Source organism: Silene latifolia, chromosome 10, assembly GCF_048544455.1.
Source record: "Silene latifolia isolate original U9 population chromosome 10, ASM4854445v1, whole genome shotgun sequence".
NCBI lineage: Eukaryota > Viridiplantae > Streptophyta > Magnoliopsida > Caryophyllales > Caryophyllaceae > Silene > Silene latifolia.
This window is the reverse complement of record NC_133535.1, coordinates 164,006,468-164,032,987: the sequence shown is the minus strand read 5'-3', so window position 1 is coordinate 164,032,987 and position 26,520 is coordinate 164,006,468. Positions and strand designations below refer to the sequence as shown.

Below are 26,520 nucleotides of genomic sequence, written 5' to 3'. Positions count from 1 at the left end.
CCACATAAGCTAATATATAAATCCATTTACCTACAAACCTTATACCAACAACAAATAAATCTCTTCAAAGTTCATATCATGACCCACTAAACTTTTTCTACTCTCACATTCTTTCTCCACAAACCTGGATACTAATTTATAACCTCTCACATTTATAAACCTCAACACTCATCACAACCAACAGAAGATTTGTAAACAAACCTCTAAAAAAATAGTCATATCATCATACAAATCTCTTAATAAACTCTACTCCCTCCATTCAACTCAACATTGCATATATCACTTTTGCACAAATATTAAGAAAAGTATATTATAGTAATAAAAGTACAACAATGGGATGGAAAGTGTTAGTATTGTGTTGAAAAAGTGGGCCTTAATAGTGACATTATAGTATTATAGTATTAAAAGTACAACCAAATAAGGAAAGATGTAATGTGGAGTTGAATGGACAAAAAAGGAATATGTGTAATGTGGAGTTGAATGGAGGGAGTATTACTAATGCCCTGATGTATACATCATTAAAATCATGTATAAGTTGTTCTTACTTGTAAGTTGTAATGGTCATTCGGTCACAAGATTCACAAGTCACAATACAAGTACTTTTAAGAATTTGTGTACAATTAGTACCAAAAAAAAAAAAAAAAAGAATTTGTGTACAATTAATTAGTTTTATAATTTGTACGTACTCAATTAATCACGTAGCTTTATCACACAGCTACTATACTACTGTGTTATGTACGATACTCTTACTACATTATGCATTGTTTTCAAGAGAAGACTACTCTCAAAAGCCACCCCACCCCCACCTGGGCCCACCTCCTTCTCACTCTTTTTCCTCTCAAAAGCTGCACAAAGTTTACTCTTCATCCTCCCAAAACTCCACACTTTTTAACACCAAAATTTACCAAAAAAGAAAACTCCAAATTTCTCCCAATAAACTCAAAAACTCACCTTATTTCCTCACACCTCTCATTTTCCACTCAAAAATAACATCTTTTTACCCAAGAAACCCAAAAATTACCAAAACCCCCCCTCAAATTTCTATTCATTTAAACACTTATACCAAATCCCATTTCAAAGATATCATCTTTTACCAAAACCCATCTCAAAAAGCCCCAAAAATACCAAAAAAACACCAAATTTCTACATATTTACACTTGAGAACTAAAACCCATTTCAAAGATAACATCTTTTACCAAAACCCATCTCAAAAAACCCAAAAAAATCCCAAATTTCTACACATTTACTCCATAAAAACTAAACCCCATTTCAAAGATAACATCTTTTATCAAAACTCATCTAAAAAAACCAAGTTTTAATCCCTAAAACCCCAAAAAAACACCAAATTTCTTTACATCAACTCTCAAGAACTAAACCCATTTCAAAGACACCATCTTTTTCCAAAACCCAACTCAAAAAAACCATGCTATAATCCCAAAAAAACCCAAAAAAAATGACATTTTCATTTTCAAAAACACTAAAATCAACTCTTTTACTAATATTACTACTAATTTTTACCAATATTTCCAAATCTAGCCTTGATTACACAACATTAATATACAAAGGTTGTGGAAAACAATTATCAGATCCAAATAATATTTACTCACAATCATTAACAACATTAACAACAACATTAATCCAACAATCATCAAGATCCAAATTCTATAAAACAACAACAGGTGGACCCCAGTCAAGTATTTCAGGTTTATACCAATGTAGAGGTGATTTAAACAACAATGATTGTTACAATTGTGTTAGTAAATTACCACAAATAAGTCAAAATTTATGTGGTAAAGTTGTTGCAGCAAGAATTCAATTATTAGGATGTTATATGTTATATGAAGTTTCTGGGTTTCCTGAAATTTCTGGAATGCAAATGTTGTTTAAGCAATGTAGTTCAACTAATGTAGCTGGTTCTGGTTTTGAAATGAGAAGAGATACTGCATTACAGGTTATGCAAAATGGGCTTGTTTCTGGAAATGGGTATTCTAGTACTACTTATCAAGGTGTTTATGTTTTAGGACAATGTCAAGGTGATTTAGGGAGTAGTGATTGTGGGCTTTGTGTTAAATCGGCTGTCGAAAAAGCCCAAGTTGAATGTGGGAGTTCTTTAGCTGGTCAAGTTTATTTGTATAAGTGTTTTGCTAGTTATGGCTATTTTCCTAATGGTGTTCCTGCTAAATCTGAGGGCTATTCTTCTTCTGGTGGTGGTTATTCTTCAGGTAAATTTCCTTTTGTTGGTTTTTTTTGTTGATTGTTCGGGTTTTAAGGGCGGTTTTGATGCTGACGGGTTTTAAAGTTGTTATTTAGTTGGTTACTAATATTCTCACAATTCATAGAATAGACTTGTTAGAGTGTATAAGGGCGGTTTTGATGTTAACAGGGTTTGAAGCTGTTATTTTATTTGTTACTTATCGTAAATTATAGAATAAGACGTCTTAGAGTAAATTAAGGGCAGTTTTGATGCTTACGGGTTTTGAATATGTTATTTGATTGGTTACTAATATCACAAATTACAGAATAAGACGTCTTAGAGTATTAAGGGCAGTTTTCATGCTTACGGGTTTTGAAGATGTTATTTGATTGGTTACTAATGTTATCACAAATTAGTTTTGATGCTTACGGGTTTTGAAGATGTTATTTGATTGGTTACTAATGGTATCACAAATTATAGAATAAGACGTCTTAGAGTGTATATATACATTTATTTATTTAACTCGGAGGAGACGGTTTTACACAATAATTATTGAATGTTATGAGATAATGATATTCATTATATGATGGTGTAGTATCTAAATGCAGCTGATCAAATCTAGGACCTTGAGTTTTAGGCATGTTGGTTTGTTTAGTCACACTATCCTTATAGTTTAATGTTAAATTTTGCAAGGATAACATAATCAAATTATTTCTTAGAGTGTGCCAGTTGGTCTTTTTAAAGGTCTTGCTTGATTTAGACAGTTGTATGTTACAAGCTTATCACATATGGAGTATCTAATCTAATAATCATATATTCATATCATTTAATAAAGGGTATAATACAAGACTCGTCGTATGGGAGACCGTCCTAAGTCCTAACTTGTGGTGGCTGAATGAGTCACAAGGGTATAACAATACGTGGGGAGGGGGGGTTCGAACCTGGACCTGTCCATTGTACCTCTGTCTTAACCACTATACAACAGTCTTACAGGAGACGGTCCTAAGTCCTAACTGGTGGTGACCGAATGAGTCATATGGGTATTACAATATGCGGGAGGGGGTTTCGAACCTGGACAACTATTGTCCATTCCATTGTACCTCCGTCTTAACTGCTAGTCAAGCTTATACACTACTACTAGTGTAGCTTTATCTTGCAACCCCACATCACACTTTTATAACGGGATCGAATCAAGTCATGAGCATGGGCAAGTGTGGGATATGAATATGTTGAGGATATTCATTGATTCAATGGCTAATATTTGTTGATTTTGAGATGAATTTGATTTGATTATATGAATGTAGGGTCAGGTCAAAATACTGGAAAAACTGTGGCTATAATTGTTGGAGGAACAGCTGTAGTGGGATTCATAGTCATTATGGCACTCTTTATAAGAGGCTTGAAGAAAAAAGATGATGGTAAGTTCAACTCTCTTCTTTTCCTAGGATATGGTTGAAATTTAATGAGACCCATTATTGGCATTCCGAAACCTCCCTCAAATTCACCCAGCATGGTACTCGGTATTGATTAGCTCTTGCTTCAGACCGTCTTAAAAGTGAAGACCTCCCTCAAATTCAACCTTTCTTTTATTTTGCCTTGTTTAAATCAGTTGCAAGTGTCGTCTTAACTTAGGACGGTCTTAACCTTGAATTTGTGCTCGACAGTAATATTTGTTGGAGACCCGGTCTCAAAATCAATTAGCATAACCTGATTTTGGTCGTTGTCATTGGCGAATGCACCTTAGTCCTTAGAGCATCCAAGGTCCGCAAAACCCCGGAAATCATATATGTTTACATTTTGCCTAACTTTTGTACTGAACTACTGATGTTCTTTTTAAAAATACTGATCTTTTTAAAAATACGAATTTTTTTAATAGCGTCAAAATTCTTAAGGGACCCCAAGAACAATAATTTATGGGTCTGCCACTGGTTGTTATGCGTGAATTCAGCTGAAAATGCGGTTATGTTAAACCCTTTGAAGCCTTACAGAGTTACAGCTTAAGCCAGAATGCACTTGCGTCATTTTCTGTTTTCCGAGAATGATAGTGTATTAATAAGCCGATAAGCTCATCATTCAAAATAAAAACCCCGAAGTATGAAGTTAAAAGGAGTGCATAAATTCTGTTTTCGGAATGCAATAAATAGTCCTGGATTGTGATCAAACGATTGACTTTTTTCCGACTGTTCTTAATTTGATTGCATGCATTTGCAAATTTCTTACATTCTCTACAGATTTTTAAGGAAAAGAACATAGCTGGACCCAGAAGGAGAAGGAGCTCTTAGCTGGAAGAGGCTCAATATCAGATAACTCGATATCACGAGTATTTTTGCATCAAGGGAAGAAAAATATGGCGGATTTTCATTTTGGTGACGGGTAATTAGCGCGAAAATTGTAAAACTCTTTTTGTAGACAGTAAATCAACTGAGAAATATTCAGTATAAATGGTACTGTTAAGAATTAACAAGGGCAGGTGCATTCAAAATTTCAAATGTACTGAAAGTTTGCTGTCATTATCAATTCTGATGAGGAGAACAGAAGAATATATATAGAGAATATTTTGGTGGAACATCTCTTGCAATTTGCACATTGCCATGTGATCTTTTTTGTCTTTGTTTTACTCTTTGCCTACAAACAATGCATATGAAAAATTTGCATTTTTCTTCTCATCATTTTAATGCTTTTTGTTCTAAAGCAAAAATGTCCTTAAGGTCTTGTCACATAGAGTTGTTGGCTTGGTGCCTATCAAAGTTGGTTAGGTTAATGTAACATTGGAATTTTCCAAAGTGGTAAAAGGGTTTGATTTCGAATTTTACTAATCGAAGAATTCGAAATTAATGTTAGCATGGTTTTAAATGATTATTATGTCAGTAGGCCTCAAAATCATTTTAAACTAAAGATCTGATGTAGAGGTTGTCACGCGGTAGGGCTATGTGGGCTTGGGCCAGGCTAAGACAAAAAAAAACGGCCCTTTTATTCGGGCTGGGCTGAGTCAATTGAGCTAGATCGAGCTTTTAGACTCAAATGGGTTTTTCGGGGCCAGGTTAAGGTTTATTTGCACAAAATACATAGCTGTCTCGGAGCCACGTTAAGAGCACTGAAGCTTGAGTTAAGAAGGGTTGCCCCTCATCTCTCCTTGGGCCCAGTCAGGAACGGGTGGTCCAAGTGTCCAACTATGTCTCCTTACGGGTAGAGCTAGACTGTGGGCCGGTTTAGCACGGGTCGGGCCGGGTTGGGGAGCCCGAGCCCACAATACAGGCTGAGAACGGGTTGGGCTGGGAGGTGATGGCGCTGAACCGGACAGGTTGGGAAAAATGGGCAGAAATGGGGCGGGTTGAGCGGGGTTGGGCAGTGTGGGCCGGGTAAAGGAAGCCCAGGACCAGCCCGTTTATAGGGGGCTGAGCGGGCCATATGAGCTGGCCAGCGGGCCTAGGAATTGTTGGCCGGTTGGACGGGTCGAGTCAGTGTGGGCCAGACCAACCCGCACTCTTGTCCAGCTCTATTTATGGTTAGGGTTGGACACTAGTGCGAGCCAGACTAGCCCGACTCACTATGCAAGTCTATTTACGGGTCATCCGAGTACCCAACTCACTTGGCCTCTTGGCCAGCCAACCAATCTTTGTTTTCCAAAGAGTAATTTAACAAACCGAGATTCTAAAACACAAATAACATTACAATAGGTCTTGGTATAGACGGGTGGGGCGAAGAGACGGTAAAGACCTCTAATAAAATGGGTAGGGGGGACAAGGTGGGGCACCCCCATGTGCTTCCCACTTTATGGCAAATGGATATTTTGTGAGGGAAAATGGTATCCGTCTATACGTATAGACGGATAGTGTCCGTCTATAATGAGAATTTGTGATAACATTATACCTCCAGTGTTACAATAGCATTATACAACCAAGTTATATCTTATCGAGCTTATGTGTAATTTTTTTGAGCTTTCTTAAAGTTAATTTTTTTTTATGTTTAAGTGAGTGAGTTCAGAAATTTTATAGTAAGATAAAACTTCTTTAAAACAAAACTCGAAAACTTTACTATATATATTTCGGATTTAGAAAGATACAACTGTGTCAGACAACCTGTTGGTTGTAGGATCTATTAACCTTATTCTAAAACACAATGTTGGTGGCAAAACAATGAGCATCAACATTTTCGCACAAACATCATCAACCTCTTTTCTCACCATTAGTATTACTACTCCTCGATTCTTTTCAATAAACCATCAATCCCAATTCAATTCATCTTCATCTTCTCTATCTATATCTAATCCTGTAATTAATACTAATACTAAGATCATCACCACAATTACAAGAAGAAATCATCTGAAACATTATTCAATGGACATTAAAAGTTCATCATTTGAACTTTACAATGATGATTTTAAGCATTTTCAGCTAAATGATGTTGATGATTTTCGCAAGATTGCTTCTTCTGAAGGATTTATCTCAATTTGCGGATTTGGGTCTCTTTTATCTGGTATTAATACAATCTCTATAGGTTAAAGATTCAATCTTTTTTACTTTTTCTCAATTGGGTATCTTTTTTGATGCAAAACTTGAAATGGGTATGTTAGACTAATTCTCGTATGAGACGGTTTCATGATAATTTTATTGCGAAACATGTCACATAATAGGTAGTTACTCCTTTTATGTTATGTGTATGTTGACCAATCACCAAGTGATGGACTTTGATTGTTTTGCTAGTTAAATTTCAAAGGAAGTTGAGATTTTTAAGGGGTTTTGTTTGCTGTTTTATGCTTGAAGGTTCTAATTTATTTTCACTAGAAATTACATGATGAATTGATGATCCATAATTCAATATTTTTGTCAAATAATAAATCAAATCATTTTTTTTTTTGCAAATGTATGTTTGAAGTGTTAAACCAGTGTACATAATGATAATATGATATTGCTACTAGTATGATACTGTATCGTCTGTATGCAAGTATGCAACATTGTTGAAATTTCGATATTTTTGGGACCGTTTTCAATTGGCATGTGTATTGATGCTGATACTTGGTACCTCAGTTGTTGATTTTTGGCAATGTGATTGTTGGTTCTGAGCAGAGCGGAGTGCAATGAGTACATTTCCGGATTTAGTTAACTTTAGAGTGGCGCGGTTAAAGGGGTTTAGGAGGGTTTTTGCTCATGTAGCTCCTATCTTTTTTGAGCGTGGCATTGCCAAGCCTGAGACCAAGGTATTGTTATCTCCTTCCTGCTTTAACTGCATACGGAGTATAATTTTACTCAGTTCTCGTCTGGTTTTCCCCCTCGAATAAGTTTTTTCAGTAGGTCACTGGTGAGACGGTTGTATAGTAGGGAGTGATTTGTTACAAGACCATGCGACGACTGAGACTAAAAGTTGTGAAATACTCCGTAATGGCTAATTATATAAGAGACGGTCATTTAGTGAACGGATACAGTTGATGTTAAGATTATTACTAACAAATACTCGTAACAATGTAACAAAGGGTCTCTGACATTATCGAAAGACTCACAATCAATTCTCACGAGGTTACTTTAATTTATGATCTAAGTTGTCTCACAATAATTTTATTTCCTACGAGTTTTGTGAAGCTTGTTTTTTGGTGAACACACTCTTGACTTGGTTGAGTATCTATCAGGAGATATCAAGTTTAAGTGTAGAGCCTTGTGAAGGTGAGGAGCTCATAGTTACCGTGTTTGAAATTCGAGAATCAGAGGTATCACCATTCATGTTGTATGGATTTTCATTTCTCGTATTTTACCTCTTATTCCCTGACTATAAGTTTCATGCCAATGTGTTTTGCTATGAATACAGGTGCCTTCCTTTATGGACAGGGAGCTTGAGTTCCGATTTTTAGCAGTATGTCTTTAACCATTGTTTATCTATATTATCCTTTCATTCCCTACAGCATAGCATAATTCTATTAAAAATGTAATCCAAACTACTCCGTATTTAACAGGTAATGCCAGAAATATTAGAGGGGAAGCCTTTCACGAATCCAGCGGTGCGTTTAAATTTTGGATTTAACAATTTACTTGTGTTAAACATCTACAGCTTGTTTTCCTAATTCTTTCGTTTTGGAAATGCCTTTCTGTCACATTTTTGCAGGTTCTTTGTGCTCGGTCCAGTGATGAGGAGTTCTTCAATATACGATGTAAAGGTAATAAATATACTACACAGTAGCTATTAATTTATTGCTCTAAATTCTTATTATGTTTTTTAGTTCAAGGATGAAAGCCTTCCAACTAAGTAAAGGTCACGTACTCACCGGTGCTTTTATTTTTGGCGTAATGGAAGCCACAAAGGCAGATTTCTTACCAATGCTTTTCCAGTGCTTTTATAAACTCTGACACTGGTTTTCTAAACTCCTCCAGGAAGCAAGGAGATTTACCATCAACATTACGGCCGATATAACATTGATAAGATTTGGAGAGACGATATTTTACCTTGTCGTCTATATCTACGACATTGGTTAGGTTTCCATAACTCGAAATTGAAATTCTGAAGATGCCATCGAAAAACTTGTACTTATGCTTTGTCTTGAATCTTGATACATTCTGCAGTGTTTTAGCTGCGAAGAATTTTGGAGAAGTTGCATACAACAATTTCTTAGATCATACATACCTAGGAAACCGTAAGACAACCATCCGACAGTATCTTATGACATCCGGTTCAGGTGTAATGGAAGAGGAGCCGCCGGAATCTTTGAAGACTCGTTATGGTGGCTGATATCGATTACAGAACAAGACTTACAGATTCATTGATCAAATAAATTCGCATTCTAAGTATTCCTTGTATATATATATATATAGGCTGATGGGTTGATCTCACATGTAAGACCGTCTAAGGTAGACGTGGCTCCTGAATTTGACATCCTCTTGTTATTTGGCCTAGATAAGATATGCTGCTCTATCAACTTCTGCAGGTGGTAAATCGGCAATCAGTCTGCCTTTTATTTAGTCATCTTTCACGGAATGCTTCATTCCGGTAATTACTGCATCACAGCATGAGCTTTAGATACTTGCTAGTTGTTACCATGGCAGCAGTTACCAATCGAGACGTTCTTGCCTACCTTTGAGTTTTTTTTTTTTTTTTTTTTTTTTTATGTAATCACATGGAAGCGAGCCAAGGAGCCCTACATTCATGCTCAACATCACAAAATACGTTTTCACAAAAAGCGACAGCTACCTAACAGAACCAACTAAAACGAATACATAATAGTATCTGTGGAGCTATTTTCCCGCGTAGAGTCATACACATCGCTTCCCTAAAATACCTGGCATTTACAAATATTACAGAGCTCTCTGTCATAAATCTTACACACATGAAAAACAGGAAACCACTACATGGTTACAGGCGGGAAGTGTTGAGGTTTTTAGGCCGACATTGATGTCGATTCTCATGCAGTCTCACTGTCTTTTAGAACCATGAAAAGTGAAAATTGGCAAACTTTATAAAGAAAATGAGAAAAACGGATCCTGCAGGAAATTGTATGTCACATTATATTATACGGTATTAGATTAATCTTCTTGTGAAGCAGTGTTACAGATTAACAATTCATCGTTCTCAAGTTCACTGATAAGCTGCTCGATTATTCTTTTATACATGGGCATATAATGATCATTAATCATTGTCTTTGTCAATCTAATTTTACTATACAGATTTCTAGGTGTCTCATAGATACCTAGGCGTTCCTCGACCATATCATCATCACCTGAGCTACCAGTGTCTGTAAAACGAACAAATACCATGTGCATGATTCGTCCAGGTGGATAAAAATGATGGTTTTCCCCGATATCTGAAGCCGACATTGATTGTTGCCTCTCAACGGCCCCAACCAACACAGTCACCTCTTCCGTAATCTCCTGAACTGCAGCAGCTTCTTCCTCCTGTGCCTGCATTGGTAGATCATTGTTAGTAGTTGGAGCCTTGGAGATCATCATACACCATCATATTGAAATTATTGGTACATTTCAGTTTGACTGTAATATAAATATTTATATTCTACATCTGTTTCAGAAAACGGTACTTTCCTTTTTTTTGTGATCTCGCAAATCACAATAAGGTTTATACCAGGTTTTACAGAGCATTCCTTAAAAGGTACTTACTCCGTCCCAATCATTTATTTTCCGTCCCAATCATTTATTTTCACGTAAATAAATGATTGGGACTGTGAAAATAAATGATTGGCACTGAGGAAGAATCTTTTTTGCAGTTTTGTCTGGATGAAACATAGTATTTACAAGAATGCCACTCATTTGCCCAGTTGCATACCCCTCCTAACTATTTATAATGAATGCCTACTCATTTTATTCATCTCTCCCTTCTATTTTTCTTTCTTAATTCTGGTGTCCAACAGAGGGTGGACCTTGCGGAATACAAAGTATTATTTTTGTATAATAGTTGCTTTAAATTTGCAACAGGCCAGAAAAGAAATAAAATTTGGCGGATCAGTTAGCGTGTGCTTGTACCTGAGAATCATTCTGTTTCTGAAGCTCCTTCTCCAGTTGGTACCAGAGTTCACCTTCCGTCACAGCCTCTAATGTTGATGAAGTGATATCTTTATCTGCCGCCATTAACTGCTCCTCCTCCTCCGAGTCATTGTCATGACTTAAACCGTCACTTGAGGAACCGCTATAATCATCATTATTCAGTTCTGTGCTAACAGTAGACAGTTCGGTCACAAGAGCTTCTGATGAGCTGCTAGTGATTAATGGAGCCTCGGCCATACCCTCTTCAAGGTTTACTGATTGAGCCACGTTCCTACGGCGTGCTCCCATACACGACCATGAAGATAGGGTGGGGCGTCTGCGGACAACAGCTTGCGCAACATTCTGAGCGCTTTTCATAACAACCTACATATGACGTAATATGTAATAAGAGGAAGTTGCAAAAAATTGTTCCTTGTATTATACAGTACAACCACAATTTAGTATTAAAATTTTTAGTCAGAAAGCAAATTCTCTATCAAATTCACTACTGCTTTATATTGATCCCTATGACATTTGTGACCTGGTTTCGAACCCATCAGCATTCAAATTGCCTTGTGGCGGCCTTTTAACCAAAAAAAAGATCACATTTTCTACACTTAAAAGTTATTGCTATTACAAGCTAATGAGCTATGACTAGATGTCGAGTGTAAGAGCCATAGTCAACATTTAGCTGGTGATGTATGTTATCCCTGCCGACAAAACGAAGAATCGTAACTGTTCATCGACATATAACTCATTTTGATTTCTGTAAGAGTCCCTCTGCTTCATCATGGCAGCCCCACACCCAGATAGAGAATAGGAATTGCAGTATGCGAAAAACGAGAGTAATTCTTGCTCAAGAGTGCAAAAGGAACGGGACAATTAAAGTATGGTATTCCTAGACTCCATAATCTGTTTTACCCATCTGACCCATGCCATTCCCATTTCCTATGGAGCTAAGCCAAAACTCGGTATCATTTAGTTCAACATTGTTTTTCAGAGGTAGCTACAGAAGTTACCTGAGTGCCACTCGAGACAGGCCGTAAAAGTGCACCAGCAACAGCAACCCTTGCTTTTGCAGAGGTAGCGATAGATGGTAAACGGGATCCTATTGCAGAAGCAGAGCGGTAGACAACATTTAAGACTCTCGTTCTCTCAACTTGATCACGCAAATCATTCAACCAAGATGATGCAGTGACCTGCTCACAAGCCCTTTATATGTTACATGAAGCAATTGATGATGAAAGATGTGATAGTCAACTGTAAGGATCTTACAGTACCTCGGAGCGAAGCTCATCAATTGATGCAGTTGAAAAGGTAGGCACAAGGTCAGAACCATTAATTATTGTGGTAATGAAGTGCTTGCCTGATTCTGCCAATTCCCAAGTCATACAAGCAGCTGCAAAATAGGACAACACTATCAACTATCAAACAGAGACATTAGCAAAAGCATTGATATGCATAAACCCCGCCACTGAGTATTTTTGACAGCTCAACTAATTATGTTTACAACACCAAATTAGAACGTAACTATGAAGCAGACCGTTACATCCGAAAACAAATACTCGATAGTGAGAAAGTTTGAGAAAATAGTGGAGGACGTAGAAACATACCTGGAGCAAAAGTCACACAGGTACTTGAGAAAAACTCCTTTTGTTCCCGAAGAATATATGTCAGCAAAGCTGCAGTCCCACCACCAAGAGAATGACCAACTATCTGAAATGTAAATTAACATGAAAAACTTCTCACACCTGCTTATGAGTTTGTGACGAGACGGATATATATTAAGAGAGTTAATCAGTTAAGCTGTTTTGGTAGGAACTGTTCCCTATTCCACGCAAGACTTATAGTCAACAAATCATTTGAGTGAAAAGTCATACAAGCTAAAGGTCTCATAATGATCACAACATAGAATTCCACACTTTGGATGGTCACTGACAAGGTATGTCTGAATTACACAATCAAACCATACACGTAAATCTCAGACAGAAGAATGATTTAACAGCTAAAGGTTATATACGGCTAACACAAAGAGAAGCTACCACTCTACTAGTAATCAAGAAATAAATGATAGCAAAGCATTTTTATGTAATCCGCAAAAGGAAAGAACATGATCTGTTAAAGTGTTAAATACGGAACAGAACAAATGGTTAACAAATGCAACAATTACCTTGATGTTATAGTGAGGATGATCACTCAAAGCCTTAATGAGGCAAGGAGTGCTAAGCTTTGCTATCCAACGAGCTGCAGCAACCATTCCGCAATGAGCGTATCCTAGAATCAGATTGCTAATCCCACCATCATGTATTACAGAATGATGAAAAGGAACCACTGCGCCTGTTACTGCTGTCAGAGTGTCTTTAATACTATGGGTACCTCTGATCAATAAAAGGACACACTTGTTCCCGTGATCATTTATAATTGTAAAAGCAGGCTTCAGAAGCTGCAAATATTGGCATACCCATAATGAGAACACAAGCGAGAGATTAACCACCTACTGCTTCACAATATCAAATTCTAAGAAGGCTTACAATGATTTAAAGTAACACCAAATTTTATGAATGAAATTTGTCGTTATAAACTATTAAAAGATTCCTATTGGGGCCTTGGAGCCCCAGATCCATACAAAATTCACATAAAAAGGTTATGCTAAGTGCATTACGGAGGGCATTATCAGTGGGAACCATGACGTCTTTCAAGACAAAAAGTGTGATCTGCAGCTGCTGCTACTGTAAATTACCCATAACTATTAAAAAATAGCGCATCGCCACGGAAAAGCAAGGAATCAACTTACTCCAGCTTTTGGCTGCTTCAGAAGAACATCTGCTTCTGAGTATCCGGCAGACTCTAAAAATACAGGAAACGGCTTCTTGGAAAACAATATACAGAAGGTTAAAAGTCTTAGATAATATTTTAGTTCAGCTACAATTTCAGGACCTTTGAGCTGTACACAATCACTTCCCGCATACACGCTGGCTACTTGTAGATCTCCCTGCAAGAAAATACTTTTAGGTACAGCAACAAGAAACTCTGAAGCATATACTACAACAAAATGAAAGTAAACTGGACACCTCATAGATAATTAAGTGATGTACGTTCAAGTGCTCAACTAAGCAATTCCTTGCTAACACATTATCAGATAACAATTGCTTTACTTTACCATCTTCAGTGATTAAAGAACTGTCAAAATGCAAATGCTGCAAATAAGCTCTAAGCTACAAGATGCATCTAAATATAAAAAGTATGTGCGCGAAAGAGTACGGCAACATTTGGTTTAGCTCCAATCTTGATAAGTAAACTAAGATGAACTAAGAGAGCTACTATGGCCCAGCCACCCAGAAATAATCTTGTCAAATGCATTGAGCATTTCATCACCAACTACAACGGTGGAAGAGCAACTATCCATGTGTTAGCAGCACAAAGACAAAGAGGCTGTATGAATGATCCAAGATGAAGCATCGAGAACTACATGGAATGACTTCTACTTCACTTTAGAAAGAAGTGTAGCACATTTAATGAGTCATTTTGCCTTATTCTATCGAACCAAAAATTAATGTGTATTTGGCTCCATTGGAAATGGAAATGCATTGTAGCTAATTTCCCTAAATAATCCAACCCATTCTTTCCCACAATCCAACTACTCATGGTTTCTTCTATGTCAGAATTTTCCTCCATTCACCACTCTAGAATCTCATTGGCAAAATCATGAAATAAATGCATATACATAACCTTCGGATAGACCTGACTACTCAGGTCTGCCTTCTATTATTCAACAGAAACCCAACCCTGCACACTACATGGATACGTCCGTACTCGATCTTAACTCCATTATTTGTATGTTTCAATGTTACCTATATCGGTTTTTTTTTTTCATGATGCTAACACATCAAAGAAGCCATCTTCGAGCACATAAAAAAGAATAACAACCACCAAACTTGATTTTTAAGCACATGTCCATCTTTTTTAAAAGCTGCTCAAACTAAGCTTTCACCAAAACAGAAACACACCCCGGATCACGACGAACACAAACAATCAAAGCCGGAACCTTTGCAGGCCTTAAATATCGCCCTTAATTCAGTATCAACTATAATGAATGGCCAAATAATACTACATCCTAGGGTTCATAGAACCACAGCAATTATCATCAACCAAGCAAATCACTTGACTAATCTAAACACTATAAATTCATCCAAGAGCTAGACTTGCTAAAACCATTTCACACTCAAGACGGTCTCAAGACTCGCAACTGAACCAGATGGCCTGAAAAGACGCCGTCTTAAGCTACTTAAAGACGATCTGACCACAAATTCATCCAGAGCTAGCCTTGCTTAAAACCTTTACGGGCTTAAGTCTTAAGACAGTCTCGACTGAACCAGATAGCATGAAAAGAGGTCATCTTAAGGTACTTAAAAACAGTCTGACTACAAATTCAACCAGAGCTAGCCTTGCTTAAAACAGTTGTAAGCTTAAAACGGTCTCAACTGAACCAGATAGTATGAAAAGAGGTCGTCTTAAGTTACTTAAAGACGATCTGACTACTAATTCATCCAGAGCTAGCCTTTCTTAAAACTGTTGTAAGCTTAAGACGGTCTCAACTGAACCAGATAGCATGAAAAGAGGCTGTCTTAGGCTACTTAAATCGGTCTCACTGCATCATCCAGAGCTAAGCTTGCTTAAAACCGTTTTAAGCTTAAGACGGATTGGCTCAAGAACCAAATAGCATGAAAAGTGGCCGTCTACCCATCTTAGCTACACAATCATGCAACTTCAATCAAACTAAACATTACAAAAACAAATTAAAATAATATACAATAAAATCAATCAATCAATCAATCGATCGAAAATTAAACCTGTCTTCTTAAAAGATAATTGATCCCAAACGCCAAATCTCCGATAGGCCATTTCCCTAACGTCTCGGAATACGTAAACCTTAAAGTTTCCGACAACGTCGTCATCGTCTCAAACCATGTCGCCGGAGCTTGAGCCGGTCGCCGTGAAATCTTCCGGCGAACCGGCCGGCTCGATTTCGAATCTCCGGCGACATCGTTGGAATTCTCCGCCGCCGATCTTCGAATTAAGATTATATACAAAATGATCGCGGCACCGGCAGCCGTCGCCACCGCCGCCGTCGCCATTTCGGTGAAAAATTAGTACCGAAATGACATCGGATCGATGAATTGATGAATTTTGAGTTCAATTGAATGGATTGAAGTAGGATTTGATGATAGTTTAGTTGATAATTAGGGTTTATCAGTTGAGAGATGAAGATGAATTAGGTTTGAGGAAAGAGGGAATAATTGGGGATGTCGGAAATGGGAAGGAATAACGGTAATTTGGCGGAAAAGTTGCCGTTAAGATTACTTTTGTTGTGCAACTTGGTGTCTTAGTGGGTTACTTAATTGGTTAGGATCCGATCCGATCCGAATCCTATACCGTATACAAAAACCATTTTATTTTCGGGTTCTGATAACGTCTAATATCGTAACTTGGATTTGGGTTTTTTTTTTTTTTTGGTTAAACAATGGAACACCCGGATACCCTGCAAACTTGGGGACCAGGTAAGTCATCAAGGTTGCCCTTGAAGGCAGGTGGATACCGCAGCACTCCCGTGTAGGGAGAACCCGGGGCCTCTCAATTCGTTGCCATTTTGCAACGATTTGAGACACTCCCGCGCTCCACTACACTCAAGCCACTTTGGTTGGATTTGGGGTTATTGGCTTTTATATATCATATGGGTGAATCAACCTTCGTCTTTATATTGTCATGATTCTAACTCTTCTGTTAGTTCTATATTTAATAAAAATAGACTTGTAGCGACTTGATCAACACGAATAACGACAATAATTATTCGGAAAGATAGTCCCATGTCTTTTAGGTAAACTCATAGGGACAGTCTTGATACGAGTAGGTTTGACCAATTAGAGTACGGTCGATTCAGATGTGGTGAATTGGTGATCAATAAAAGTTCAATGTTTGAAAATGTCAAACTTGGGAGGGGTCAACCCATTAAATTGTCTTCAATACCCCGAAGGAGATTGCCCGGGTAAACACCAAAAAATAAAAAGTTAAATGCTTTGATCTACTGTACAAGCATACGAATGTCTCTCTCAAATAAGCTAAGAAGAAGTGTGTTCAACATGAAGTCGGAAAATCTTTGCATGGAATGCAAGCGGAAACTACACATCATGTAATGTCTTGATCAACACACCTACACATTTAAACTGACAATGACAATAAGTATTTGGCAAGACAACCTCTGTTTTGTAGGTATAAAGGAAATCATACGAACTACGGACAATCTTGATAATAATAGGTTTGACCAATTGGAATACAATCGTGGTTATTGGCAAAACTTCTATGTTAATATCTACAAGTACAAGAATAAAGATGTCTCTTAAATGAGCCAAAAAGAAGTGCGTTCATCTAAAAGAAATGGAAAAGTTTTACTGGAAGCGGAAACTACATAGTACAACATATTCTCGAACACCTTGAAAAACTCACAACATTAGTTTCCGGTTTGTCTTGTCAAGCTCACAGAGGAATTCGAGATAGTGCATTATAGTGCAGCACTGCAGCATTCATCTACGGAAAAGCTTGGCTACCCACATAAAAGAAATCAATGGTTTTTCCAGTACTGCATTTTTGCAAACCGCTACTCTGTACGAAAACTACTTGAAATCCTAAACTTAAGCTGCATTATTCTGGAAAATTAGTTTCTGGCATTCCGGGTTCACAACTTCACATCATAGCAAACTGGTTTCAGCCTCGGCTCTTGAGGACTCAATAGTACAAGAAACACAGCGTGTTTATACTTTATAGTGTCATTTTCCCATTATCTTTGACTTCAGAAACAGGAAAAGTGACTTCATTATACCAGGGACAGCAATACATTTCCATATAATGTAAAAGCCTAAGCATCATAATACAGAAACAGAAGGAAACACGCTTCGAGTATTTACTAAAATTAGAGTAGAAGCTCCTCTACACTCATGTCTTGAACTACTTGCTTGTGGGTTCAGAGACCCGGATTTTCAGAACCCCGGCACTTCTTTACCAACATTTGACTTCAGCACTTCTTCTCTATGTTGCTTAGACTCATTTAGAAGGATCCGACACGGGTGCGTGTCCAAGTGTCGGACCTGGCCATTTTATGAAAAATATGCATATTTTGGCTTAAAATGAGGTGTCGAAGTGTCATACCCTTATCTGAGTGTCGAGTGTCGGACACGGGTACGTGAGGGAAGTCGAAGAGTCGGAGTAACATAGCTTCTTCTGCACTTTCAATACATGCGTCGACGAGACTCTGCATAAGGGTATTAACAAAATCATCACATTCATTTCTAGAATACAATACTGGTTTCATAAACATTCAATATTGCACATTCATAAGGATCGGAGTCAATTCTCCACTGCTCAGGTGTCAAAATCTATTCCCAAGAAATATACGTAAAAGAAATATTTCATTTGACAAAAATGTGATCCCCATATGACCTACATTACTGCATACATAAGTGGGACAACTTCCAGTTCAAAATAAGATAACAAACCTCAGCTAGCCAGCTTTTAACCAGCAATTCCTGCCTTCTTACTTCCCTCAGCCAATAAGGTATCTCCTTAGGGTTCCATACTTTCATCGTGCTTATCTTCTTGCATATCATCTTCGCTAACATCCTCATCTTTCTCTGCCTGTTGTGAAAATGCAAGATTTAACTACTAAAGACCGCGTTTTTTACACACATTGACCAATCCAACAGGAATCATTCCAAAAAAGATGGTCGACAATGGACTTACCTTTGAGAAAAGAGAAGGAATCGAAGCATTTAAACAGGCCAAATCATCCGGACTAAGGTAGCGTTGACAATTTGGATGTAGCAGTTGTAATAATGGACGTCTTGCACTCTGTATCAACAAACAAGCACATAAAAATCAAATTTTGGGCCATTAACTTGGGCATAGAAAAATTGTGTACAACTAAACAAAAATCAAACACCTTGTCCAAGATGAATTCCTTCGAGTTTGACTGTAACTCACGAATGATGATCTGTTTGCGGAAAACATGAAGCAGGCGGATAAAGTAAATCATCTGGTAAATTATGAGAAGCCACATCCGCACCTTGGGATTTGACTCCTCTAATAGAGATGAACACAAACAAGCTGAGAACGAGACTCGAGAGAAAGGCACAAACCTTGGAAACCAGTTTTGTATCATCGACAGTTGATAATATAGATACTAGCACCTGATTGCATGCAGCACCATAAGAGGCTCAGATATTTCATTTGACATAAGACTCAAGGAATCAAGACAAGGATAAGCGACAGCAAAAAGTGTGTACCAAGCTTCCACAATTATCACGGGCAATCTTGCCAATGTGCTCTTCATGGCCTTAAGAAGTTTATTTCTTTCCTACGACATTCAGAAAAAGTGAGGTCAATATTGTATGCTTATTAACAAAAATCAAAACCCTTTATAACTGCAATGAAAAAAAAGAAATTGAAGTTCCAAACATGGTCAGGAATTAGAATTAAATTTAATAAACCACAAACCAGCCAAAGATTGATCTTTATCAGAATGCTCTACAATACTAGTTACAAAAATCTTTTTAGTTCTCACAAACAAAATGTCCTTGCCAAATGCCAATGCACCCAACAAAAAAAGATAAATTTCTACATCTGTGTGTTATTGTCAAAAAGTTCAAACCTTTGCAAACTGACGCATCTCTTTTTTCGACTTATCATCCTTAGTTGATAATTCCTTCTTCTCCAAGGACTTGGGTTTGGGATAAACAGGATTACCGAGCTTCTGTTGTTTTGTATCCTTCTTCATTTAAGGCTTCAAATGGTTCACACATATGAATTAGAATCATATACGAAGTACGTTTATTTTAAACTGATGAAAATCAGAACCAAATACACCCAAGGCCAACACTAGATTCATACAAAAGGACAACATAAAAATCATGCATCAATAGCGCAAACCAGAAAAAGTCAAAACCAACATTAGTATACTACACAAGATTAACATAATAATGAAATGTCTTGCAAAATTAATATATTCCAAAAAAGTTCGAAACTTTTTACAACATAACAGCAAAACCTTAGTCCTAAAACAAATCAGGGTCAGCTAAAATGAACCATCATACTCATCAACAAATCTTGCTTGTGATAGTCACAAGCTTGTTGCGTCTCACAGTCCCCTTTCGTTTTTAACATTATTTAAATCAGGTGTGAGTCGTCACAAGCTTGAGACCGTCACAAGTAAGGATTTGTGCACACTCATAGTCATACCCTACAAGTGAGTATGATCAACATAACTACAACTCTACAAGTCTACAAACCAATTTCTTTCCGATCGATTCTCTCCAAAAATGTTCCAACTTTGACAGTTCAAAACACACTCAACTAATAAAATTAGCTCCACACAATCACAAATACATAATAATCATAATGCTTAAGCTGATGATCGAGGCCCAGTTAATAGTTCGATACCTTAATACATACCAGCAACAAAACATCAGTAAATTCAACTACAAACCTGCTAAATCAATAAAAAATGGCTCTACACAATCACAGATACATAAAGAGTAAAGACAATACTTTTAATCAACAAGTCATAATCTTTGCAGTTCCAAACATACCCAACAACAGAAAACATCGTTAAATTCAACAAAATCTTCATAGAAACAGCAAAGATCAATAAAATTATGAGTTTTAATCACAAAATACATAAAAAAACATCGATTTTAATCAAAAAGTTATAATCTTTGCAGTTCAAACATACCCAGCAACACAAAACATCATTAAATTCAACAAAATCTTCTAAAACAACAGCAAAAATCCATAAAAATTAGCTCATGCACAGATTATGTACCTTTTTATTGAACAATTGTTTACCATCTTTAGCTGAAACTTGAGATTTCTTCTTCAAATAATTGGGTTTAATGTCCTTAATTTGTTTTGATTTCTTCTTAAAAACTTCATTAGTTTTGCCCACAATTTTTTTCCTTTTCTTGGAATTCAAGTCCTCATCTTTGGGCGCCATTGATGGAGTTTGTGTTGAATTGTTGATGGTTTAGTGAGGGTTTTAGTGAAATGTGATAGCTTTTGTCAATTCAGTGTTCAAGTCATCAAGTGCGAGTCCGTTTTTGGGTTTGGTTTATCGGGTTGTCCCATTTTCAATTCGGATCCTCCGGTTTCTCGATATGGAATATCCACTAACCTATACAAGTCAAGTTCGGATTTTGGATCCTTGGAATTAGACCGGATAAACGGTCCTATTGAGTCGGGATTGTAAGAATTTGTTAGAATATTGGCTCCGAGATATACAAAGATATCGTATATTATCTTCATATATATTTGATTGTGAATATTATGTAGTTACCTATTACGGAGTATGTAGGATAGAAATAAGGAAGGTCAAACCCTTCTTCTACCTAGTTTCCTCTGCGTTTGATTTTCACATCGGGCCAACTTATCATTTTGAGTTTACTTATACTATTTGTTCCGGGTGTAATTCCAGAGCAGTTATTTGTTACCACCCGTGCTTGTAGAATGACGTCTTTGGTTGAATCCTCCTTGCGGTCTCCTGAAACGATGAACAAACTGAGGGCTCGGCTTTGGACCGAGCGAACTCACTCCGACGCTCAAGTCAGTAAACTTAGAGAGATAAGTTGTTGTTACTTGGTGAAATATATATTTATAGACTTTCACCTTTTGTCACGTAGTGGCCAAGTGGCTAGCAGGTGGAAAGACTGATCTACCCCTCGGCCGAGGGACCCATGGCAGGCCGGCGGGCCCTGTTGAATCACCGCCGAGGGGTCTTGGATATGAGTTCGCGGATGTGTGCCTCGGCTGGCTAGTTGCCCCAGCCGGGACCCACGAGACAGCCGACAGTCGCGTCGGCTTAAGGGTCGTGTCTAAGCCGTTGACTTGTTGTGGATATCTTTGACCTTGCTCAATATGTTGGTAGTCGTGGTGCGAATATGCCCCATCAATTTGCCCCAGCCGTAGTCTATGCCGTGGTATGGGCCCGATGTATGTTGAGCGTATATTCGCGCAAGTGAAAATTTCTCGCCCCGCTTCTTCTTCCCAAGCATGGCTCTGCTTAGGCCGTACCATATCCCCCCTCCACATGGATGTATAATGGACATCCGATGTGGAAAAGGCAATGACGCTGGCTGAGACCAGGGTGGAGAGTGCCGGTTGTTTCTGATTGCCCCCTGGCCGGTGCTTTCTGGCTTGGTTGATCATGTGGCCGGCAGAGAAACGGATACTTAGGAATTTGTTGAGGAAGATGAATGGGCAGAGAGATTTGAAGGGGCGTGTTGAAGACGCTTGGTCACCGTTGCATTGATTGACGTTCAACTGTTGCAACGATTGACATTACGTGGCTGCATGCCTGACACGTGTCTGTTTGCTGATTGGCTGGCGTTTCATGGGATGTGCCCTGATTGGTCCTTCTTCATGGGCTTTTCGCTATAAATAGGGCAGTTAGTCCCTGAAATTGGCCACCAATTTCATTTTCTATAAAATTTTCTTCTTTCTAGCCTTCTTTGACGAAACTTCTCTCTAGCTTTCAGACTTGTTACTCCGGCGTAGCATTTTTCTTCAAGGTAAACAATCAAATTTTTAATTTTTTTCATTAAGTTTTCGTTGTGAATCATGTCTTATTGCGATCGATGCCGGTCCTAGTAACCGTGCGCCGGGGGGTTCCCCGCCGCGTCTTGATGAAGAGGAGATGCTAGATGCCATCCCGATAAGGTCTGGGGGCCCTAGGTCTCCGTCTCCCGAAGTCGATCCAAAAGCTTTGGAGGATTGGGAGGAAGATGATGATGATGATGACGACGGTGATGATCTTCGGTGATGATCTTTGAAAGGGCTCATCCCGATGAGGGGAGGCAGTACGTTATGGATCACGGCGAGACCTGTAAGGTCCGCCTTGACCGTGTCTGGACCCATAAGTTCGCCAGTTGTTCCGGCGAGACATTTTTCGAGGGTCATTTCTACTTTGGCAGGGGGTACAAAATTGTTATCCCCGAGGAGGGCCAGCCATCCGTTGTCCTCCACCGGGTTTGCACCGGCGTATACATCCGAGACTTGGAGTACGGGCTCCGGTTTCCGCTGAATGATTAGGTCATGGCTATCATTAGAGCCATGAACGTCGTCGTGGCCCAACTGCACCCGTTGGCTATTAGGACCATAGTCGGCTTTGTCTGGCTCTGTCTCTTCAAGGGGGAGGTCCCAACGGTTAATTTATTCCGTCGGCTTCACCACCTTCGCCGTCGTTTCCGGCCGTGTCGGATGGTACAGCGTGCAAGTGGAGCCGGGTTACATCTCCGTTGATAAGCTTTCCTCCTGCAAGGACTGGAAAGATCGGTGGGTGTACGTTGAGGTGCCGGATGACTATCCGCTGCCCCGGTCCTTCCAGCACCAAGTTAATTTGCGGTGCGAGCGAGGCGGAGCATAACGGATGGGTCACCGGAAAAAGCTTAAGATGGACGCCAAAGCAAGGTCCCTCTTAATGAGGATGAGAAGTCGGCGATGAGGCTCTTTGAGACGGACAAGAGTGGGGTGTCGAAAAGATGGATTCCCCCGACGCAGATCATTCTTCGGGATGAACGTTCGCCATGTCGGCCTCATACCGACCCCTAGCGCAGGTGAGTGGGGTCGGTGTGAGGCCCATCTCTCGCTCTCTCAACGTTTCGTTTCTTGAATTTCGATTTACTTCTACTTAACTCTTGCTTTGCTTCCTTTGCAGACCACTTTGGACCGGACACTCGAGGATATCCTTCGGAGAATGGGGCCGCACAAGGATAAGACCGTTGCTGATTTGCACCCTAAGGCTCTGGCCCGTGATCGCAGGACGTCGCCGAATGATCTCATGGATCAGCAGCTGAAAGGCCTGAATGTGGAGGCGTCCCAGGCGAAGGTTGCTAGTAACATGCCGCGCCGAACGCGGAAAACGAAGTCTTCGGCGGCGACGCCGTCGACATCCGTTCCACCTCCCCTCCCTTCAGTCCAGAAGGAGACGGTGGTGATCGTTGACATTACCGATGGGGGGACTCCGATGCGGAGGGTGTAATACTCCGTATTTATATGTCTTGGGGTACTCTATCGAGTAGCCCTTACTCTGTCGAGTAAGGGCAAGTTGCGAAATAAAATAGTTTCTGACCTGTTGGGTACTCGATCGAGTAGCTGGGGTACTCGATCGAGTAAGGGGGTACTCGATCGAGTACCTTGGGTACTCGATCGAGTGTCCGGTTTTACGGGGGAGTTTTCTCGGGTTTTGTTAATTACGCGATTGAGGTATTTAAACATATTCGTAATTGTTTTAAATCACTTTTTACAAAACCTAAAACCCGTTTAAGAGAGAAAGCAACTAGTCTTCTTCCTAATCGCGTTCTTGACAATTCCGGAGTTCGACGGTCGGTTCAGATCGTAGTTCACGTCGTTGGATTCCTTGCGTCGAGGGTAAGCTTTTAATATAATTTATATAATGTTTTGTTAAGATTGATGAAACCCTAATTTAGGAATTGGGGTTTTTATGAGTAGTATTTGAATGGTAGCATCTATGTGTTGTATGGTAGGAGGAGAATTCGTAGAGGAGCCGTTTTGATACAAATTTGTAGATACCGTCTGCGTGATGTGCTTTCCGGGTAGGATTTCTACTCGTATTAGTCCCATAATGGGATATTGGTGATGTCTTTGTAGTTAGTTGTGTGATACGATGATTGTGATTGTGATTGTGATTGTGATTGTGATTGTGTTTGGTTGTCTATGGCTCTCGAGATGCGTTCTCGGCTGAGTGGGGTCACTTGCGGGAGTGATCTCACGCCCTAGTTTCGCCCTTCGTGGAACCCGCCACGAAAGGGGATGTGCACATTAATGGACGGGGTTATCGCTCGTACGATGAGCGGGGCTTAGGTGGGAACGGTGCGGTCCCCATCGGCGTAATGGGTCCAAAGTGGACGGTCGAGATTGAGATGATGGGAGTTTGTGTGTGTGTGTGTGTGTGTGACAGTTCAAATTGTCTGCGTATCTTGTTATTGTTATCTATATTGATTGTGTGATTAATCGACCCGGTGTTGTTTTGTAAACTGCGGTGATCCATTCGGGGATGGTGAGCAGATATTGAGCAAGTATAGAGATGAGTACTGGGATAGCTGGGATGGCCACGACATGACGATAGAGTCTTCCTTCGTAGTTTAGCATTTATTTACATTTCGATTGAGAACAGATAGTTTGGAATAATGTATTGTACTTTCAGTTTGGTTTCGAGGATTGTACTTATTCATTAAACTATTTACAATAAATGTTGTTTCTGTTTTGTCTATTTGATTATCATACCTCGGGCGACCGAGATGGTGATGTCTTCATACCTGAGTGGTCCTGGTAAGGCACTCGGAGTATGGGGGTGTTACAAATGGTATCGAGCGACGATCCCGAAACCCGTAACCAATGAACTTAATGAACATAGGGAGTCAATTAAAATGAACCCGGGGTAAAGGTTGTAGGAGCTAGTGCAAAGGCTTGGGAGACGTCCTAAAGTCGCGGGGGTCGCCCTACAACTTTGAACCGGTCACGGGGGAAAGTGTTTGTCGAGTATATGTGTGCTTGGTTAACTTGTTAACAATGTGATGAAGTGTATGAATTGATGGATGCATGTATGTGGAGGATGGGGGATCTGAATTGAAAGATTGATGAGATATATATAGAATTGTTGTTGGAATAGAAAAGCATGTTGGATGATTACTATGTGGCATTTGATAATATGACGTCACTGTTTCGTTGATTATATGAAAAGCTTGATAAAATTTCATGCTTAGCTATATCACATGTTGCGTTTATAATGTTGCTTAGTATGTTGGGAGATGTGAGATAACATGTGGGTAATATGTGATTGGTAAGTTGAATAATATATGTGCATGATGGATGATGTTGCTTGATTTTTGAAGATGGTAACATGAGATTAGCAATATTGGTTTTATAAGTACTGGGTCGTTTTGTCTACCTTGTTGTTGTTTAAGTCGTTTGGGAAGTAAAAATCAATAGTTGTGTTTTTCGATGATAAAGAGGTTGTCTTTAAACTGCTATAACTTGAGATGCATAAATGATTTTGATGTGATTCCAATTGGAGGTGATAGCTTGTCCTTTTACGATTCTAACGATAGGTCACACGCCCAAAATGACCAAGTAATGAGTGAGTTATGACTGTTTTACTAAAACGGACAGTCTTTGAGAATTGGGGTACTCGATCGAGTAACTAAGATACTCGATCGAGTAGGGGGTACTCGATCGAGTAGCCTTGGGTACTCGATCGAGTAGCCCTGGTAATTTGTTTACGTGCTTCTGATCTTCACCTACTCGACCGAGTAAGTCACTTACTCGATCGAGTGGCTCGTACTCGATCTAGTGATCCCTGTTTTGGGTCATATGCTTATCTTTTGACTTCGTTGCATTTTATGTTTAATTCAAAGGCGTCATTTTGCTTCTTTATGGATTGTTTTACATGTATGTTGGTCTTGACGCGTAAGTTACCCAATTTTGTGGTGTAAAGAGTGGCACCTATGATGAGTATGAGTTCGGTGGGGAGGACATGATTTATATGTGTTGGGATTGGTAAGACTTAATTGAGGCATAGAGCATGTTGTGTGAGACGAGATGAGTGACATGATTGTATGTTGAGTAATGAAAATGTAAGTGAATGTGAGCAGGGCATGATGTAAGTTTAAGGAACGTGAGAATGAAAAGAGTGAAAGAAAGGATGTGGATAGTAGCAACCTGAGATGTATAATAAATTATAGAGGGAGATGGTTAGAAATAGTGTTGAGTAAGAACATATGTAATGAAAGGTCGTTTGGAAATAGTGGTATA

At 39.0% G+C, this 26,520-nt stretch overlaps 3 protein-coding genes and 1 long non-coding RNA gene across 4 annotated transcripts; 2 read left to right on the top strand and 2 right to left on the bottom strand.

Moving 5' to 3' along the window:
* Positions 1 to 962: 962 nt before the first annotated feature.
* On the top strand, positions 963 to 4,760 carry LOC141606858 (plasmodesmata-located protein 3-like). Its single transcript, XM_074426197.1, has 3 exons — positions 963 to 2,222; positions 3,499 to 3,612; positions 4,426 to 4,760. Exons 1-3 carry the CDS (start codon positions 1,454 to 1,456, stop codon positions 4,431 to 4,433), a joined length of 891 nt encoding a protein of 296 aa, XP_074282298.1. The 5' UTR covers positions 963 to 1,453; the 3' UTR covers positions 4,434 to 4,760.
* A 1,546-nt stretch (positions 4,761 to 6,306) lies between these two features.
* Positions 6,307 to 9,128, top strand: LOC141606857 (uncharacterized). Its single transcript, XM_074426196.1, has 8 exons — positions 6,307 to 6,670; positions 7,261 to 7,391; positions 7,818 to 7,895; positions 7,994 to 8,038; positions 8,139 to 8,183; positions 8,288 to 8,339; positions 8,554 to 8,650; positions 8,743 to 9,128. The coding sequence occupies exons 1-8, from the start codon at positions 6,331 to 6,333 to the stop codon at positions 8,906 to 8,908; spliced, it is 954 nt and encodes a 317-aa protein (XP_074282297.1). The 5' UTR covers positions 6,307 to 6,330; the 3' UTR covers positions 8,909 to 9,128.
* Positions 9,129 to 9,658: 530 nt separating this feature from the next.
* On the bottom strand, positions 9,659 to 16,182 carry LOC141606855 (uncharacterized). Its single transcript, XM_074426195.1, has 8 exons — positions 15,501 to 16,182; positions 13,445 to 13,642; positions 12,821 to 13,093; positions 12,264 to 12,366; positions 11,931 to 12,049; positions 11,670 to 11,849; positions 10,651 to 11,034; positions 9,659 to 10,074 (listed from the first exon to the last, which is right to left on the bottom strand). The coding sequence occupies exons 1-8, from the start codon at positions 15,783 to 15,785 to the stop codon at positions 9,700 to 9,702; spliced, it is 1,917 nt and encodes a 638-aa protein (XP_074282296.1). The 5' UTR covers positions 15,786 to 16,182; the 3' UTR covers positions 9,659 to 9,699.
* A 551-nt stretch (positions 16,183 to 16,733) lies between these two features.
* Positions 16,734 to 20,786, bottom strand: LOC141609523 (uncharacterized). The gene is made up of 8 exons (XR_012527450.1): positions 20,519 to 20,786; positions 19,349 to 19,480; positions 18,984 to 19,054; positions 18,837 to 18,887; positions 18,641 to 18,691; positions 18,442 to 18,549; positions 18,198 to 18,336; positions 16,734 to 17,953 (listed from the first exon to the last, which is right to left on the bottom strand). It is a non-coding gene; the product is annotated as an uncharacterized LOC141609523 (long non-coding RNA).
* Positions 20,787 to 26,520: the final 5,734 nt, after the last annotated feature.

Bases quoted from the DNA above. Each gene is read 5' to 3' on its own strand.
- LOC141606858 (XM_074426197.1), top strand. From the start codon at position 1,454: ATGACATTTTCATTTTCAAAAACACTAAAATCAACTCTTTTACTAATA. The intron at 2,223-3,498 runs GTAAATTTCCTT...ATATGAATGTAG, and splicing joins TGGTGGTGGTTATTCTTCAG to GGTCAGGTCAAAATACTGGA.
- LOC141606857 (XM_074426196.1), top strand. From the start codon at position 6,331: ATGAGCATCAACATTTTCGCACAAACATCATCAACCTCTTTTCTCACC. The intron at 7,896-7,993 runs GTATCACCATTC...CTATGAATACAG, and splicing joins TTGAAATTCGAGAATCAGAG to GTGCCTTCCTTTATGGACAG. The intron at 8,651-8,742 runs GTTAGGTTTCCA...TACATTCTGCAG, and splicing joins CGTCTATATCTACGACATTG to TGTTTTAGCTGCGAAGAATT.
- LOC141606855 (XM_074426195.1), bottom strand. From the start codon at position 15,785: ATGGCGACGGCGGCGGTGGCGACGGCTGCCGGTGCCGCGATCATTTTG. The intron at 12,050-12,263 runs GTATGTTTCTAC...CCTATTTTGCAG, and splicing joins CTGTGTGACTTTTGCTCCAG to CTGCTTGTATGACTTGGGAA. The intron at 11,035-11,669 runs GTAACTTCTGTA...CGTCATATGTAG, and splicing joins CTGTCTCGAGTGGCACTCAG to GTTGTTATGAAAAGCGCTCA.